Source organism: Aquarana catesbeiana, linkage group LG03 (assembly GCF_042186555.1).
Source record: "Aquarana catesbeiana isolate 2022-GZ linkage group LG03, ASM4218655v1, whole genome shotgun sequence".
Taxonomy (NCBI): domain Eukaryota; kingdom Metazoa; phylum Chordata; class Amphibia; order Anura; family Ranidae; genus Aquarana; species Aquarana catesbeiana.
Window position 1 is genome coordinate 130,856,960 of NC_133326.1, and position 19,059 is coordinate 130,876,018.

Below are 19,059 nucleotides of genomic sequence, written 5' to 3' on the forward strand. Positions count from 1 at the left end.
GAAGGGGTGTCTATTATCTCCACTCCTATTTGCTTTAGCCATGGAACCCTTCGCCTTTGCTATCTGAAATAACTTAAGCATTAAAGGTTACACTAAAGGCTCCAGAGAATTTAAACTAAGTTACGATGTCCTATTGTTTCTCACTGACCCGTTAATTTCTCTACCAAACCTCATTAAAGAACTAGATATATTCCATAACCTCACTGGTTTAGGTGTAAATGTATCCAAATGTTCTGCTATGCCTATAAATATGCCACCCCAAATGACATCCCTTCTAAAGGAAGAATTCCCATTTAAATAGTGTTCTAGCTCCTTGAGATATTTAGGAATTCACCTCACTCCCTCCTATAAAACCCCTTTTTTTAGGTTAATTATACACCACTCTTTAACAATATAAATTCCTTGCTCAAGCTATGGTCGACTTATCACATTTCTTTTACAAAGAGATTAGTTGCCAGTAAAATGGTTGTTTTACCTAAACTCTTATTTTTTGAGCCCTCCCACTATTAATCCCCGAAAACACCCTAGACTCTCTCCAAAGGGAAATTAATAAATTTATTTGGTAAAACAAGAAACCCAGGTTCAGTTATTCTCTTATGTTCAGACCTCAATCTAGAGGTTGACTTAGCCTCCCTAATATATGGTTATATTACCTCTCAGCAAGATTCACTCAATTACCCCAATGGTTTGTTCCAGTCAAAAAATTCCTTGGCTGTATTTTGAACAACAATCAATTCTCCCATATAATTTACGAGGCCTACTGTGGTCTAGGGCTATCTTACCCGTCACTCCTTTAAATAATGGCGCCGGCATTTCTACCACTCCACCCCTAGCTTCCTTCCTGGGAGATCCTCAATTCCCTTTAACACACAACAACAAAAACACCTTTGCCATATAGCATTTACATAACCTGACTACCATAAAATCTTTTACTCTAAACGAAGAATTTCTATCTTTTTCTGACTAACAATCAGAATTTAACCTTCCACCATCAGAGCAGACAAACTACTTACGAATTAAGAACTTTTTTTCAAAAACATTACTCTCTTACACTACAAGAGTAATGTTGAACAATTATGTATATCATCACAAAGAGATAAAGGAATCATCTCTTGGTTATATAATTCTCTAAACAAATTTTCTATGTCAGAAAAATCTAAACCTATGTTCCAATGGGAGGCAGATTTAGATAAATCTTTCTCAAGAGAAGAATGGGTAGTCATGTTACGAAACCTACATAAAAGCACCATAACATTATCTGTTAGAGAATCAGCTATTGAGCTACATACTAGATGGTATTTAATCCCTGAAAGAATACATTTTTTTCTACCCATCATAATCCCCCTGTGCTTTAGGGGCTGCTCATCTCAGTACTTTTTTTACACATTTTTTAAACCTACATGGCAACTAACTTTGAGCAAAATAGAGCAATTGATGGGTAAAACAATCCAATTATCACCACAAATGTGTCTTTTGTTCACACCTATTCCAGATATTTCCATATCTTGTACTAGACTTATCCATACCTTATTTAGCTCTATTCATTGGATAATAGCGTTTAATTTGCGCTCTACCCATATACCTTGGCACCAAGTAATAAACAGAATGGAACAAATAAACTTTCTGAATGCATTCATCATGTTCTTTCAGATACATGCATATTTTTGATAAAAATGGAAACAATGGGATATCTCTCTACATTTACAATCTCCTTGACAAATAATACTAAATGTCATATAGATTACTTTTATATTATTACTGTTAATATATATATGTTACCTACCTATAGCCATTTGTATATCTGAACTTTGTAAATTTCTCGCCTATATCTCTTAAACATGAGTGTATTGGATTATGACCATTTCACAAAATAGTTTGTAAACAAAAATAAAATTTAAATCACACTCCATTAACCTGCATAAGTCCATCACTCTATTCAAATCAGCAGTTGGAGCCCTAATAAGAGGAATAGTTTAGCCTGTGTTGGCTTATTATCTTTGAATTTCCATGAAGAAATACATATTCTTGGACGTCTTAAGCTTTAGTGTGGAGCTTTTGTATTTCTTCCACTTTCCTGGGTTAAAGAGACAAGGTACTTTATACTCTACGGTAATGTTTTACCTTCACACTGAGAATCTAAACCAACTTTGGATCAAGTCCCTCTAACCTTTTCAAAAGCTTTTTTTTTTTGCTGTCTGTTTCACCAGTGGAAAGATTTCTCCTCACCTCCCATTTTGTGGACAAAACATTACGATGGCAGAAAGTGGAAATCTCCCCAGTGGGGACAAAGATAGGAGTAAGAACAAAAATGGAAACTGAAGTGCCACACCACTAAGAGGTCCAGATACAACGTTATTCCAATAAAAATTATAGGGTCAATGCACAAATTATCCACCGCATTTTGGCAAGTCAAAAATGCTCTCTTCATCAGGGCTTGAAAGCAATGTGAATAAGCTAGATGTGAATTGGGCCTTTAATGTTATTTCTTCCAGAGTGATTACAAGCACAGGCCTTGTCGCAACTGGTTTGACAGTTGTATCTGGACCTCTTAGAAGAGGTGTGGTGCTTCAATTTAAATTTTTGTTAGATTCCACTACAAGCCAAGGAGACAGTAGAGATCCATGAGGGTGTAGAAGCTGCCTGCCCAGGAACCTCATTATTTACAGCAACGTCAACACTTTAACCTCTTCCCGCCTGCCACACACATATATGCACAGTCACCGTCACGAAAGCTACCGATGCATACTTGTGATCAAAAGTTTTCTGATCATGTGACAGTCAATCACAGCGGTCACATGGCTTAAATGCACACCTCCCAGAATCTAGAAGCTCATAAAGGGCCAGGAAACGGCAGCGGGAAGGGGTTAAGATTGCAATAACATTAAGATAACCTTACAGGTCCAGTGCTATTTTTTCACTTTCTTCAACTAGTGGTAAAAACCTGACCTGAGATTCTAATTCTTCCCTACTCTAACCAAATCTTAAAGAAAATGTTTTTGGTGGAAGTGGGTATTAAAGCGGAGTTCCACACAAAAATGGAACTTCCGCTTTTTGGAACCCTCCCCTCCTCTGGTGTCACATTTGGCACCTTTCAGGGGGGAGGGTGGTGCAGATACCTGTCTAAGACAGGTATTTGCACCCACTTCTTGGCATAGACTCCCACGGGAGTCTACGCCTCTTCCCGTCCCTCCGCGCTGTCTCCTGGGAAACACATAGGTCCCAGGAGATAACGGGGACCAGTTACGATGCGCAGCGTGACTCGCGCATGCACAGTAGGGAACCGGGAAGTGAAGCCACAACGCTTCACTTCCTGATTCCCTCACCTAGGATGGCGGCGACAGCTGCCGAGAGTCGAGCGAGTGATCGGCATCGGCTGCCGACATCACTGGACCCTGGGACAGGTAAGTGTCCATTTATTAAAAGTCAGCAGCTGCAATATTTGTAGCTGCTGGCTTTTAATATTTTTTTTTTAGGTGGACTCCCGCTTTAAGTAAATATCTAATTACCATGTCAGGGCACCAGTACAGTAGTTTCAGAAGAACCCCTGATGTTGCAGAGACTAATGCCTCGTACAAGCGATCGGACTTTCCGACAACAGAACCGTGGAATTTTGTCCGAAGGGTGTTGGCTCAAACTTGTCTTGCATATACACTGTCACACAAATGTTGGCCAACAATTACAAATGTAGCCCCGCCCTTTGGGCTCCTTCTGCTAATTTTGTGTTAGTAGAAGTTTGGTGAGTGTTGATTCGCGCTTTTCTTTTGACGTTTTTCATTTATCGCTTTTCATTTTGTGCTTTTCAGTTCATTTCTGAATGGCCGTTCATCAACCAGACATGTTGCGGAATCGGAGGAGATAACGTGTTATTTATTATTGGCCTTGGAGTTATTGCTTTGACATTATTTTTTTGGTTGAATAATGATTTGATTTAGTATATTTTCTATATTTTTGGATGCATAGAATGCACTTTTTGGTTATTTTCTATTGGCAGATAGCATGTCTAATTTTTTTTTTTTAATGCGCAATAAAAAAATTGTGGAGAATAATACTTAGCTATGTGTTTTACAATGTAAAATTGACAAGGGACACCAACATAGTTGTATCTTTGTTCTTAAAAACTAGGGGATAATGGTGTTGTGGTAACTTGCACAAAAAAAAAACATAAAAAACATAATAATATTATTCTTGATATCACTAGCAAAAAAAAAGCCTTTGAAAATTTGTTTGCAAAAACTCCATCAGTATCACCAGCAAAGCAGCTTCATTATTATCCCATTAAAGAAGAAGAGAATTGTGCGCTGCATGTGGAGATTTCATAATTTGCCACGTCGAAAATGTTAATTCTCCATTACGAAAGCTAGTTTACAAGACCGACCACTTCTGCTTCCGAGCATGCGTGTTTGTACTTTGGACTTTTGTCCGACGGACTTGTGTACACACGATCGGAAAGTCCGACAACACACACTTGGAGGAAAATTTGAGAACATGCTAGCCAACACTTGTTGGCGGAAAGTCCGCCAACAAATGTCCGATGGAGCATACACACGGTCGGACTTACTGCCAACAAGCTCACATCCAACATTTTCTGTCAGAAAATCACATCCTGTGTATGTGGCATAACTGTTTATGTGAGCGGCTTCACATTTCAGATATTGAATCTGATTTACAAAAGAAGTTGAGAATCTTCACTTTCTACATGAATATTCACTTCCTTCCTTCGATTCACATGATCAGATTAAAAATAAATAAATAAATAAATAAAAAATAAAAAATAAGTGCAGCGCTGAAACTAAATATGAATTGTATATCATACTAAAATAACCATAAGGAGTGATTAACCCACCAATGATAAATTGAATAAAGAAAAATATAAAAAGTGAAAAAACAAGTCTCCCATAGAAGACTAAGGCAGATGTCTCACCATATACAACAAGTGAGAAATTAAAAAGTATATGAAGAGGTGAATCAAGTCCCGATTACAAACAATGCAGAAACTCAAAAAAAAAAAAAAAAAGTCCATAAACAAAGTGAATTGATGACCAGAGTGCATATGTCCAGAGGAAATGTGACATAGGTGAGTCCAGCATCCAGAGTGATTCACACCCAAGTGACATATGAGGCTCCTTACCAGCTCAAGGTGACCACCATAACAGTGGTCTCACCAGGCATTTGGGAAATTATCAGGTCACCCACAAACCTATGCCGATATTCACAGTTGAAAACGTGATACACTTATACCAGTTCCGCTATCGCTGAACACAGAGAAGGCTTTCGGCAGGGTTCACTCCTCAGCTGCCACTTCCAGCAACGTCTCCTCTCTACTTCCTGAGGTGAGGTGGTCACCTTGAGCTGGTAAGGAGCCTCATATCTCACTTGGGTGTGAATCACTGTGGATGCTGGACTCACCTATGTCACATTTCCTCTGGACATATGCACTCTGGTCATCAATTCACTTTGCTTATGGACTTAGTCTTCTATGGGAGACTTGTTTTTTCACTTTTTATATTTTTCTTTATTCAATTTATCATTGGTGGGTTAATCACTCCTTATGGTTATTTTAGTATGATATACAATTCATATTTAGTTTCAGCGCTGCACTTATTTTTTATTTTTTGATGTATTAGAGTTTAGTATTAGACTTTTAGTGCTGGCGGCTTTTACAACTCACTTTTCAATATACACCTTTCTAGCGCAGTGTTAACCCTTTTTGGGTTTTTTTATTTTAAATAAATAAATAAACAAATTAAAACAATTTTTTGATGAAGATTCTCAGCTTTTTTTAGTAAATCATCCTCATTATCTCTATAATCACAATGATAAATCATAGGTTCATGGACTTTTTACTTTAATGGTGGTCTACATACCTGTCTGAGACTGATGTGGCTGTACCTCTTCCTTGTGGGCCCAGCTGTGAGCTGATTTATCTTGTCTGTCTTTTTGTACACCAAATTTACCTCCAAATCCTTTAGAATAATCTGAAGGTTTTAAGTAAAAATAAGTGAAATAAATTGATGAAAATTATGATGTGATTATTTTCTCCCTTTCTACATTGTCGATAGGTTAAGTGGCAATCTGCAGAGGTGTGACTTAATGGTACACTCTAGTAAAAACTGAAAATAAAGCTTTGAGATTTTCTTCATTTTTTTCATCCAGACATAGATAAAGCATACCAATCCACTCTACTCCCCTGTGTCACTATTCAGAGAACTTTTGCTTGTGAGACCAGAGGCCAGATGTTGTTTTTGTTGTTTTCCATTTACTGAACTTTTGTGGAAATTTTCCAGTATAACAAGAGAGGTAGGAACGGTACAGAAAAAAGATGTAAACATTAATAATATCAACACACTTCGCACGTACACTGCTCTCCAAATATAAAATGAGAGCGGCAACTGTCTTATACTGCAATAGCTCATGTATAAGACAGGACTTGCAGGACATCAATTTGTAAGAGTAAGTTAAACATCTAAGACATAATCAAATCAATATCATGCGCTGGACCATTAATGTCGTAGCAATTTTGTGACATAAGTGAAGGATATAAAGGAAAGACCCTGCACAAAAAAAAAGGGAGAGAAGAAAAAAAAAAAATAGACGGCCACAGACTGCGCTATTAATCTGGGGCTTACAGGAGCTCCACAAAGAGGGTAGGAAGCATGAAACAGTAAGAAGCAGAGAGAAAAGAGAAAGAAAAAGAAGAGAAAGAAAGAGAAGAAAGGAGGGGAAATAGAGGGGGGGGCACCCCAGGTGTTTTTAAGCTGTACCACATGGAACCTTTACAGTTTTAAGAATCGGGAGGCCATTTGAGAAGGCAGAAGGTCGTCTATCCAGGGCTGCCAAATCACAAACCGTGAACCCGGTTGTTGACCCCTTCAAAGCTAAAAAGTGGTGTTTTCCACGGCCATGCTATAGTTTGCTTTGTTGCCATAAAAATGTGAGTAATTCGAGTGCGTTCCCAATAGTGGCATCTGTGATAGGTTTATGTAAGAGTGCCCACCATGGGTCTATACCCTATTCCACAAACTCTGGACCTTTGGACAGGTCCACCATATATGTTTCATATCGCCCAAATCTAGGCAACCTCAAAAGCAGTTGGACGGGTATGATGGTAGACCTGTTGCGATCCTAGCTGTGGTAAAATACCAATGAGACATAACTTTGAAATCATTTTCAAGAGCCAGAACATTACAAGATGCTTTAAAGAAGGCCTCCCACATTTTACACCATTCGCCTGGTTGTGGAGCAGAACCAAGGTCTTTTGTCCATTTGTCGCAATACATAGGGGTTGTTTTTGTTGTTTTCCCAATGCAAAAAGTATAACAGAAAAAAAAGTCAGTACTAAGACTTTTACTACAGCCATCAGGTTCACACTTGCTTTGGAAATTTCAATGTGTTTGGTAATAAAGGAAGCAGAGATAGAGGAAGTTGCAGGGCTCAGAATTTAGGAAGTGCATTCACAGTGAACTACATGAAGGCTGACTACAGGAGATTGCAGAGAACTTTTAGATTTTTCCAACTTTTCTTTAGTAGAAAATAAAATTAGTGCAAAGCGATCAGGTGGTCAGGAATATCAAGTAACGTTAAAGGGGTTGTTAAGGCAGTGCACGCAGCCACTGCCAGCCCCTCTGCTAGGATTACATGTAGTATATACTATGTGGCAGTTGCTAAAATTCTTCTTCTAAATACCGTTTTTCTTATCACCGAGCAGCGATCTCGTGACCGCCCGGCGCTGTCTTTCTCCGATGTTTGCATTACAGAGGGAGGGGCCGAGATCTCCCTCTGACGTATTCGGGGTGGTAACGTGATCTCCCTCTGTAATACAAACATCAGAGAAAGACAGCACCTGGCGGTCACATGACCACTGCTCGGGGAAAAGAAAAACGGTATTTAGAAGAAGAATTGTTGTAAAATGGTATATAGTATATACTACATGTAATCCTAGCATAGGGGCTGACAGTGATTGGGAGCAGTAATGTGTGCACTGCTCGGAACAGTGAAGGGGGGGGGGTGGCTCACACAGGGATTCGGATGACGGAGGCACGTAAACTGACCATGGTGTCAGGGCTCAGCAGCCATGATATACTGTGGTCAGTTTACATAAAGGAGGGCAGAACCAGACAGGATCAGCCAGGTATTACAGGTGTTACAGGCGGCCAAATAATAGAGAACAAGCACTGTGCTGTATAAAATGCTTTAAAGGAGCAGGATCAATATATTTTTTTGGGCTAACAAACACTTTAATGTATTCCTAATGTAGACATACAAGTTTATATTGACTTAGTTTTTGTAGAGTTTAGTAAATTAGCAGAAGTTCTGTTGACTTCCATCATCCAGTCATGTGCAAGGAAAAAGGCTGTTTTTTTTTAGTTTCCTTGCACGTGATTGGGTACTCTTTGCAAAGTGAAGCTTTAACTCAATTACTAAGTTCTGGAGTAACTGCACTTGCAGAGTGCAACTACACTTTGCAAAGTGCACAGTCTATTTGCCTTCAGTAAATTAACCCCATAGCGTCCACCTCAATTAGTAATGAAAATAGTTAATTAGGGCCAGCTTAGCCCAAACAAATGATTTAAATCTCTATATTTTTATTGTAATATACTGCATTACAACGGTGCCCCACAGGTCATTAAAAATCATACATGTATGGTAATTTTATCTAATTATATTATTTTGCATGAGCATAATGTAGAATTGTTCAGTCACAACATACTTGTTAGTTTGTTGAGATCTTATGTAATATTTTCTAAACTATACAACCCCTGTCACATGCATCCTCACCTTACAAGTCTGAGTTTCCACACAACCTGTATTTAGTAGATCATACCAGTGGTGGAATTATCAGGGTCGCAGCAGTCGCACTTGCGACTGGGCCCTGGAGCTCTGCCACTGTGGAGGGGCCCGCCCGCTTGCCCGCACTGCCGCTGCCGCCGCCGCTTCTAGGCAATGATCGGGGCACTATGTTCCAGACATAGCAGTACAATGGGTGGGGGGAGGGGGGCCACCGCCACTCACAGATTCTAGTTACAGTCGGGACAATGTACACACTGTGCCTGAGTGAGCACTCAATGTTACTGGCACAGAGCTCTGCCCATTCCTTCAAGCAGCTCCATGTCAGGAGGAGGAAACTGGAGTGGAGGAGAAAGTCAGCTGATCAGCTGACGGGCCATTCGAGTGAAGAGGGAGGACCTTTCCCCTGTGTGAGGTGCAGACAGTGACTCCATGCTGGGAGAGCAATTACTGGAGGCACTGTGAGTTTGCAGACTGAGAGAGCACTGAACAACGAGGGGGAAATCAACTGACACTGAGAGCAGGTGAGTTCCAGTGTCATCATCCTATCTCCCACAACTATCCCTCTGCTTGATCTAATTCCCCCACCACCATGGCCATCAGGGGGATAGTGGTGGAGGGATCAGATCAGGCAGAGGGATAGTGGTGAAGGGATCAGATCTGGCAGAGGGATAGTGGTGGAGGGATCAGATCAGGCAGGGGGATAGTGGTGGAGGGATCAGATCAGGCAGAGGGATAGTGGTGGAGGGATCAGATCAGGCAGAGGGATAGTTGTGGAGAGATCAGATCAGGCAGAGAGATGGTGGTGGAGGGATCAGATCAGGCAGAGGGATAGTGGGGGAGGGATCAGATCAGGCAGAGGGATAGTGGTGGAGCGATCAGATCAGGCAGAGGGATAGTGGTAGGGGGATCAGATCAGGCAGAGGGATCAGATCACGCAGAGAGATCAGATCAGGCAGAGGGATCAGATCAGGCAGAGGGATGGTGGTGGGGGATGGGATCAGTGGCAGTGGTGGGATCAGTGCCGGTGGTGGAGGGGATGGGATCAGAGGCAGTGGTGGCATCAGTGCCGGTGGTGTGGGGAATGGGATCAGTGCCGGTGGTGGGGGGGTGGGATCAGGGGCAGAGGGATGGTGGTGGGGGGATGGGATCAGGGGCAGAGGGATGGTGGTGTGGTGGATGGGATCAGGGGCAGAGGGATGGTGGTGTGGTGGATGGGATCAGGGGCAGAGGGATGGTGGTGGGGGGATGGGATCAGGGGCAGATGGATGGTGGTGGGGGGATGGGATCAGGGGCAGAGGGATGGTGGTGGGGGGATGGGATCAGGGGCAGAGGGATGGTGGTGTGGTGGATGGGATCAGGGGCAGAGGGATGGTGGTGGGGGGATGGGAACAGGGGCAGATGGATGGTGGTGGGGGGATGGGATCAGGGGCAGAGGGATGGTGGTGGGGGGATGGGATCAGGGGCAGAGGGATGGTGGTGGGGTGGATGGGATCAGGGGCAGAGGGATGGTGGTGGGGTGGATGGGATCAGGGGCAGAGGGATTGTGGTGGGGGGATTGGATCAGGGACAATTTCATACTCCCAACTTTGTGGGAATAGTTCTGCAGGCTGTATACTGTACATTTTATTGATGTTAGCTGCTCACCTTGCTGAGATGCATGTTGTTCCACAGAAGCCTTGTAGTCATATCCTAGTGCAGACTGAAAAAACAACACTTTAAATGGACTGAATTCTAAGGCAACATACAGTAAAATACATTTTGCATTTTTACAAAGTATTTATTATTTTTAAGTCTTGGAAATTGGCTGTAGGGAACTTGTTGTGGTCAACTCTAGTTTTTCAGCTGTCTTTCACTTTGTATCCCATCATGAAATCAGATGTTTGCCATCTATCCAATGACTTTTGTCAGTTTTTCCAAGACTGGCAAGAGGGACACTTTTAAGAATTAAAAATACATGTCCTTGCCAAAACCTTTACATACTTCCATTATCTTGGAAAGCAAAAAAAAAAAAAACCATCAATACCTTATGCACAAAAGGATATCATGCATTTACACTTTTTGCAAGTACTTACAGCAGTCAGTATCAACAAAAAGGATTACAAAACACAAATCATTTTTGCAACCCATAGTAACCACATTATATCATGTGTCTGAAGTATGTTTTCTTTTTTTATTTTATTTAAATTTTATTGATTTTTTCCATATACAGAATTATTTATACACAAAACTTATTACATCAGAAATATAAAAATTTAAATACATTTCCCCTTTCCCCTAAGGCGCCCCCCCCCCCCCCCTGCAATGGGCGCCCCCTCCCATTCCTCCTCTCCTCCTCTCAGATTTTTACACTTCCACATAGCTCTCCACATAATTACTTGTTTTTTTTTAAATCTATCCACTTTCTTCATATTCCAGCAAACATTTCTGTCAGGTCTTCTGCTTTACTACTCAAATACTCCATACTGTATTATATATATATATATATATATATATTCAATTCTTTTAAACCATTCCCTTATTGTAGGTCTTTCTGGGTCAAGCCATTTTTATGGTATTATTCCTTTATCTGCGTTTAACAAAAAAGGAACTATTGTATTCTTATACTGTTTTATTGTTTTATTTGTACTGTGGAATAAACAGCTCCACAGATTATCTGGTACCTCTGTTTCAGAAATTTCGACTATCTTTTGCCGCACCTCCCGCCAGTGTTCCCGTATCTTTGGCCATTCCTACCATATGTGGGTCATGGTACCTTGTGAATTACATCCTCTCCAGCACAATGGAGATTTCTCTGATTAATATTTATGTGCTTTAACCGGAGTTATATACCATCTAGCCAGGCATTTATAGTTCATTTATTTGCTATTTATATATACCGAATAACTATATACAGCTCTTAGTGTTTTGTTTAATTGATGCTCTGTAAATTGTGTATCCAATTCCCTTTCCCATTTTCCAATGTATGGAGGTATTTTCGGCTCTGCCATTTCCGTAATTATTTTGTATATCTTTGCTATACAATGTTTAACAGGCCCCCGATAGTTACATAGCTTTTCAAATCAATTCAAATTTTCTTCTGATCGTATCGGTTGTGGGAGCGTTGACACAAAATGCTTTAGCTGCAAATACCTCTATTCATTCAATTTTTCCATTCCTCCCTTGTGTTTCAATTCTTGAAATAGACATAATTTCCCTTTTTCTATAATATCTTTTAACTGTGTGTTTTTAACCCAGTCCCCAAATTGTGCCCTATTTCCTAGTAAAAAATTATTTGTGTCTGTCAATGAAATTAAAGGTGAATTATATTCCCACTGTGCTTGTCGGTGCAATCTATCCCAGACTCGAAAAACATTTCTAGTCAGTTCTGGGACTTTTTCATTTAATATTCTATATTTATGTGGGACCCAAATATTCTCATCTAATTGTGTTTTGCTCAACATGTTTTCTACTTCCACCCATCTTTTGTCATTTTTTATCCTAGTCCACTCAACCATTCGTGCTAATACTCCAGCATCATAGTATCTTTTTATATCTGATGCAGCTAACCCCCCATGTGCTTTATCTTTACTTAACACCATGTGCTGTATCCCTTGTTTCCTATTCTGCCATATGAACTTTGTTATTATTCCTTTTAGTATTTTAAAATATGTCTGGTGTAGTGCCATTGGGATCATCTTAAATGTATACAATATTTTCGGGAGTATTACCATCTTTATTATGTTTATTCATGCTATCCAAGAAAGTGGTTTTATAGCTATTTTTTTAAGTTCCATCTTAAACTCATTTAGTAATGGGATATAGTTTGCTTGGTAAAGTTTCCCAAGGGAAGAGGTTACTTTTATTCTGAGATATTTTAAGTCTGTTTTTCCCCCATGTAAAGTGGAACTCTCCCTGTACAGCTTGTTCTTTTTTACTTATATTATGTTTAATATCTCTGACTTTATTGGATTTATCTTCAAATTAGACAGTTCTCCATATTTTTTAATTAATTTATAAAATTTGGTAATGTAATTCTGGGGTTGGTTATATACCACAGGACATCATCTGCAGATGCTGCTACTTTATGTTCTTCTTCCCCGATCCTTCACCCCATTCATTTCTACATTGTTTCTTATAGTTGCCAAAAGTGGTTCCAATGTCAGTTCAAACAAAAGGAGTAAGAGCGGACATTCCTGTCTTGTACCATTTAACATTTCCAAGGTTGGGGTGACAGGCTTTCATTAATTTTCATTGAGGCCGTAGGATGGTTGTATAGCACTTTTATCCATCCAACCACCCTAGGGCCTATTCCAATATTGTCAGGGCTGGGCTCAGCCCTTCCTTCTCTGAGCTGGCCACTCAGCTGTCGGCTAATTGCCAGCACTTATCTCTCCACAGTTACTCAGCTGTTGATGATATCCTGCTCATCAGTCCTGCCTACTTAAGCCGTCCAGCCCAGAGTATCTCTGCCTTCGCCTTAGTCAACATCACAGAGATGCTCTCCTGCATTCCTGTTAAAAGACTTGCTTGGCTGACATCCCTTCTGGCTTCAGAACCTGCTTGCTGTTTTACTACGCTCATCACCGGCTCCCTGACATTTTGTTTGTCTGACTATGCGTTCCAGTTCCTGAACTCTGGCTATGTTTTGACTACGTTTGTTCTATTTACTTTTATTATTAAACAAGTGTGATTTAACTGTACTTCTGTCTCGGTCTGATTTCCTGGTTTCTGTCAAATATTCTCTATTGCTTTTATCATAAAATCCCAGTCTACTTTTCGGCGTCTATTGACAGAAATGGGGCGGGGACCTTTCCACTTTTCAATTTATGCAGTAGGAGTAATGTTCTTATTCCATTATCTTTACCCTCTCTTTCCAGGATAAACCCTGTCTGATCTGCATAGATCCAATCAGGCATTAATTCTTTCAATCTGGTGGCTAAGACTTAAGCATATATTTTTGTGTCTGCATTCAAAAGTGCTATTGGTCTATAGCTAGAACACAGAGTTGCATCTTTCTTTAGGTATCACTGTGATATGTGCTAACAATGATTCTTTCCTCATATTTTCCACTTCTCCTAATCCATTTATATACTTACATAGTTTTGGTAGTAGTTGCTCTTTAAACTTTTTATAATACCCTGTCGTAAAGCCACCCAGCCCTGGGCTCTTCCCTGTTGGTGTATTTTTTAATGCTGAGTTTATTTTTTCTAACGTTTTTGGTTCTCCTAAACGTTGTAATCTTTCTGTGGATTTTTTAGGTAGATTTGCTTCCTTCAGATAATCTTGTATTCTTAGTATTCTTCTTTGTTCCGCTTCTAGCGCACTATAATAACTTTGAAAGGCCTGGGCTATTTCTGTTGTCGAGTATAATATTACCGCTTTTTCGTTTTTTACTTTTCCTATAAAGTTGATTGTTTTTTTATTTTCTTGCTAAATATTTTCCTGGCTTATTTCCCCATTGATTTCTATCCTTAGCTACTCGATTGAAAATCTGTCTTGTGTCTTGGTCTATTAGTTCTTTTAACTCTTCCCTTTTTAATATAAGCTCCCGCTGTGCCCCTATGTTCATATTCTTTTTATGCTGTTGTTAAAAATTCTGTATTTCTGATATTAATCTATACATATTCTCTGTCCTTTCCCTTTTTTTTCATGGTCCCAATAGAGATCAAAATGCCTCTAATATAGGCTTTATGGGCCTCTTTAATCGTAGTTTCAGTTACCCCTGCGGTTTCATTCTGTAATTCTGTAATAATTCTTCATTGAACCTCCAGGTACTCATCTGATCTCTACTCCCTACTAATTTTAGCTTCATCGTTACTGGGGCATGGTCAGATAGTGTTGATGTTTCTATTGTTGCACCTACCACTGACTCTAGCAATCTGTGCGCTAGCATTATATAATCCAATCTTGAGTAGGTCCCGTGCACTGGGAGTAGAAAGTATAATCTTTTTATCCCAGGATGCTGGATCCACCAGCTGACATTGATGTAATTTTTGTAAGTTGCTGTTTCCCAGTCCCCAGTGCCTGCAAAGTACTATCCATTTTTGGATCCATGCACTAATCTCCTGCCAGGATGATTTAACCCTTTTTAAAATCCAACAGTTTTCCCAAGATTTCTATCAGGTAGCCCATTGGATGTTTGTTTAGGCAATATACATTGGCGAGAGTATATTCTATTTCATGTATTTTACCCCTTACAAATATAAACCGACCTTCCGGGTCCACCGTCCTGTCTTCTAACATAAAATTAACATCTCTTGCTAGTCCTATCGCCACTACTTTTGCTTTTTTTGTTGAGAGTCACCATAGTGCCATGTTGGATGATGCTTTGAGTATAATCTCACATTTGTATCCTTTGCTATATGTGTCTCTTGAAGAAATACTGTGCTCGCTGCATTTTGTTTTATTTCTATCAATATCCCATGCCTCTTGACCGGGGTATTTAACCCTCTGTCATTATGGGGGTTATTTACCAAAGGCAAATCCACTTTGCACTGCAAGTGCACTTGGAAGTGCAGTCTCTGTAGATACGAGGGGGGCATGTAAGGAAAATAAAAAACAGCATTTTAGCTTGTACATGATTGGATGATAAAATCAGCAGAGCTTCCCCTCATGTCAGATCTACCCCTTAGATTTAGAGCGACTGCAATTCCAAGTGCACTTTCATGTGGAAAGTGGATTTGCCTTTCGTAAATAACTCCCTATATGTCAGTAATTTTAACTCTATCATATTTACTTTTCCACACCCTCCTCCTGCTTGCTACTACCCTCTCCCCCATCTCCCCTTTAAAGGAGGGGCAGGGAAGAGGGGGGACCCCCGGTATTGACAGCATGGGAACAAACCCCAGCTGAGGGAGAGGCACATAATGGAAAGGTTTCTGCGCCCCTGCATTTCATTCACCCCCTCACTCCCTTCCCAATCTCTCTCCACCCTAATACTAAAGATCTTTTTGAAGTATGTTAAGCTACAACTTGGCCAACTCAGATCTGTCTCTCCTGCTCTTGGCAACAGATGAGATCAGAAAACTATGGCGGAGCTTTTAACCTTGTTAATTTACGAACTAAAGTTTATTCTTATCTAGGTTAGGCGGCTCTCTTTTGGTAATACTGCAATCTATTATAGTCAACTATTTTCTTATCTTTCGTAATCTTTTGGAGGTTCTACCTTTGCTATGTATTTATCAACTACAGGGGAAATCTGAATGGAAAATCGGAGGGTGAAAAGGGGAATGTTGTGAACTGATTCTATCAAGTGTGATTTGACCATTAGCTGTAGTGGTCTATCATATCTTGTGGGTCTATTCAATTTAGGGGGAGCTCAGCTGTGAAGGTCATAACTGGATGAATTTTTTTTTAGGAGCAAATTTCTGCACTTTTTGCACTTTATATTATATGTTGCACTAAAATCATTTCATTTTTGGATATCGAGCACTGTAGAGGTTATGGATACTTTTTTTATGTGTTTCTTTCATGATACAAATGGATTAAAAAAAAAGACTACATTAAAATATCCTGTTTTTTAAAGGGTGACCAGAGTGAAGGTGGGTATATGGTATATGCTGTATCTCCAAAATTAGAGCTGATAAGGAAAAGTTGGTGCCATTTTTGGAATCAATGTGGTTGATTTACTATAACTGGAGTGTGTAAAATCTTGTGCAGCCAATTGTAGCCAATCAGCTACTAACTTCTGCTTGTTCAATTAAGCTTTGACAAAAAAACTGGAAGCTGATTGGTTTCTATGCAGAGTTGCACCAGATTTTGCACTCTGTAGTTTTAGTATATCAACCCCATTGTGTCAAATATACCCAGGAACAGGTCTAGCATTCGAGACACTAAAATGTGTGTTGGCCTGTGTAATTTTTTAACCACTTAAGCCCCAGACCATTTGGCTGGCCAAAGACCAGAGCACTTTTTGCAATTCGGCACTGCGTCGCTTTAACTGACAATTGCGCGGTTGTGCGATGTGGCTCCCAAACAAAATTGACGTCCCTTTTTCCCCACAAATAGAGCTTTCTTTTGGTGGTATTTGATCACCTCTGCGGTTTTTATTTTTTGCGCTATAAAAAAAAAGAGTGACAATTTTGAAAAAAAAGTAAAAGTAAAAAAAATATTTTTTACTTTTTGCTATAATAAATAACCCCCAAAAATATATAAAAAAACCATTTTATTTCCTCAGTTTAGGCTGATACGTATTCTTCTTCATATTTTTGGTAAAAAAATCGCAATAAGCGTTTATTGATTGGTTTGCGCAAAAGTTATAGCGTCTACAAAATAGGGGATAGTTTTATGACATTTTTATGAATCTTTTTTTTTTACTAGTAATGTCGGTGATCAGCGATTTTTATCATGACTGCCACATTATGGTGGACAGATTGGACACTTTTGGCGCTATTTTGGGACCATTCACATTTATACAGCGATCAGTGCGATTAAAAATGCATTGATTACTGTGTAAATGTGACTGGCAGTGAAGGGGGTTAACCAGGAGGGGGCGCTGCAGGGTTAAGTGTGTTCTAGGGACGTGTTCTAACTGTGGAGGGGGTGGACCATGTGTGACACGACACCGATCACCGCTCCCGATTACAGGAAGCAGTGATCAGTGCCAGTGTCACTAGGCAGAATGGGGAAATGCTTGTTTACATCAGCATTTCCTCATTCTTCCTCTCCGTGAGACGATCGCGGATATCCCCATGGACATCAAGGCCGCGGGACCCGCAAAAACACTCACGGTGCTCGCAGCGAGCGTGTGCACGCTGCTAGCGGCGCTCACGCGACGACACGGCGCCATATTTAAAGGGACGTACCTGTACGCCCATTTGCCTGTCCGTGCCATTGTGTCGACGTATATATACATGCGGCAGTCAGCAAGTAGTTAAACACTTTTTTGAACGATTGAGTACTTTTTTGCAAGGCGTTAAGGATATGATTGCACATTGATAACTTTTAAGGACTTTTATTGCTTATTGTATATGTGTTTCTGAGTTAGTTATATTAAATGAGCATTTCTTTTAATCAGAGAAAAAACTGAGAAATCAGAGAAAAAAAAAAACCACAAAAATATTTCTTCCACTTTGATCAACTTCTTACCTTTAAAATATATAGACAATTGATAATTATTGATACAATGTTGCCAAAAGAAAGTCTTATTTTTTTGTTCTGTTCCCCCCAAAAAAAGAAAAACTATGTACAAGTATTTTTAGTAAGTAATGGCAAAGTTATTGCTAAATCAACAGGATCATAGCTGACTTACTGGCATACTTGTTCTGATTAGATGATATAAAAAGTATATGTCAAAAGATTCAGCATAAAAACTGCTTTAACTTTCCTTGAGAAAATCATGCTTTAGCTTTTCTTTTAAAGCGGTAGTAAACTGCATAAAAAAATAAAAATAAAAAAATTGGGCCCTGTGCAGTTTAACTCATATTGTGCTAGTATGCATCACATACTAGCACATTATGACAAACTTACCTTAAAACAAAGCAGTGCGCTGTCACCACTGAAGGTGCTTTTTATCTTCATCTGGTCTTCTTTCTGGGTTTGCGGGCTTCGGCGATATGAATGACATGCGCACAGGAGTCGCTGTTTACAGCACGGCTCTGAAGGAACGGCACGGGCATGCCATTCCTTCAGAGCGCTAGAGTTGGTGACGTCACCAGCTGCATTTAAAGTAAATATCTCCTCAACGGTGCACATTTAGGAGATATTTACAATACATATAGGCAGGGCCGATCCTGGCCGGGGTGCACGGGGTGCAGTGCACCCGGGCGCCACAGAGGTGGGGGCGCTGAAGCACCAGAGTGCACACCTCCCTCCTCCTCTCCTTGTCCGTAGGCGGCTCTTTTCGCCGGTCACCGCCACCTCCGCCGTTGTGCCCATCCCCCCTCCCTCCTCCTGTCAGAGGAGGAGAGCGAAACAGCCGGAGACCGGAGCGGTTGTCATCTCTTGTATCGTGTCTGCAGTCTCTGACCATCTCCTGTATTATGTCTGCAGTCTCTGACCATCTTCTGTATTATATCTCCAGTCTCTGACCATCTCCTGTACTATGTCTGCAATCTTTGACCATCTCCTCTATTATATCTCCAGTCTCTGACCGTCTCCTGTAGTATGTCTGCAGTCTCTGACCATCTCCTGTAGTATGTCTGCAGTCTCTGACCATCTCTTGTATTATGTCTGTAGTCTCTGACCATCTCCTGTATTATGTCTGCAGTCTCTGACCATCTCCTGTACCATGTCTGCAGTCTCTGACCATCTCTTGTAATATGTCTGCAGTCTCTGACCATCTTCTGTTGTATG

The 19,059-nt window shown here is 40.3% G+C and overlaps 1 protein-coding gene across 1 annotated transcript in view; it reads right to left on the reverse strand.

Annotated features, from left to right (window-relative positions):
• LOC141131682 (src substrate cortactin-like) overlaps positions 1-19,059 on the reverse strand; it is a 100,397-nt gene that overhangs the window by 55,389 nt on the left and 25,949 nt on the right. The window contains exons 8-9 of the mRNA XM_073619234.1: positions 10,432-10,486; positions 5,865-5,975 (exon numbers count right to left, since the gene is read on the reverse strand). Coding sequence (XP_073475335.1) covers positions 5,865-5,975; positions 10,432-10,486 — 166 coding nt within the window. The remainder of the gene's footprint in view (positions 1-5,864; positions 5,976-10,431; positions 10,487-19,059) is intronic.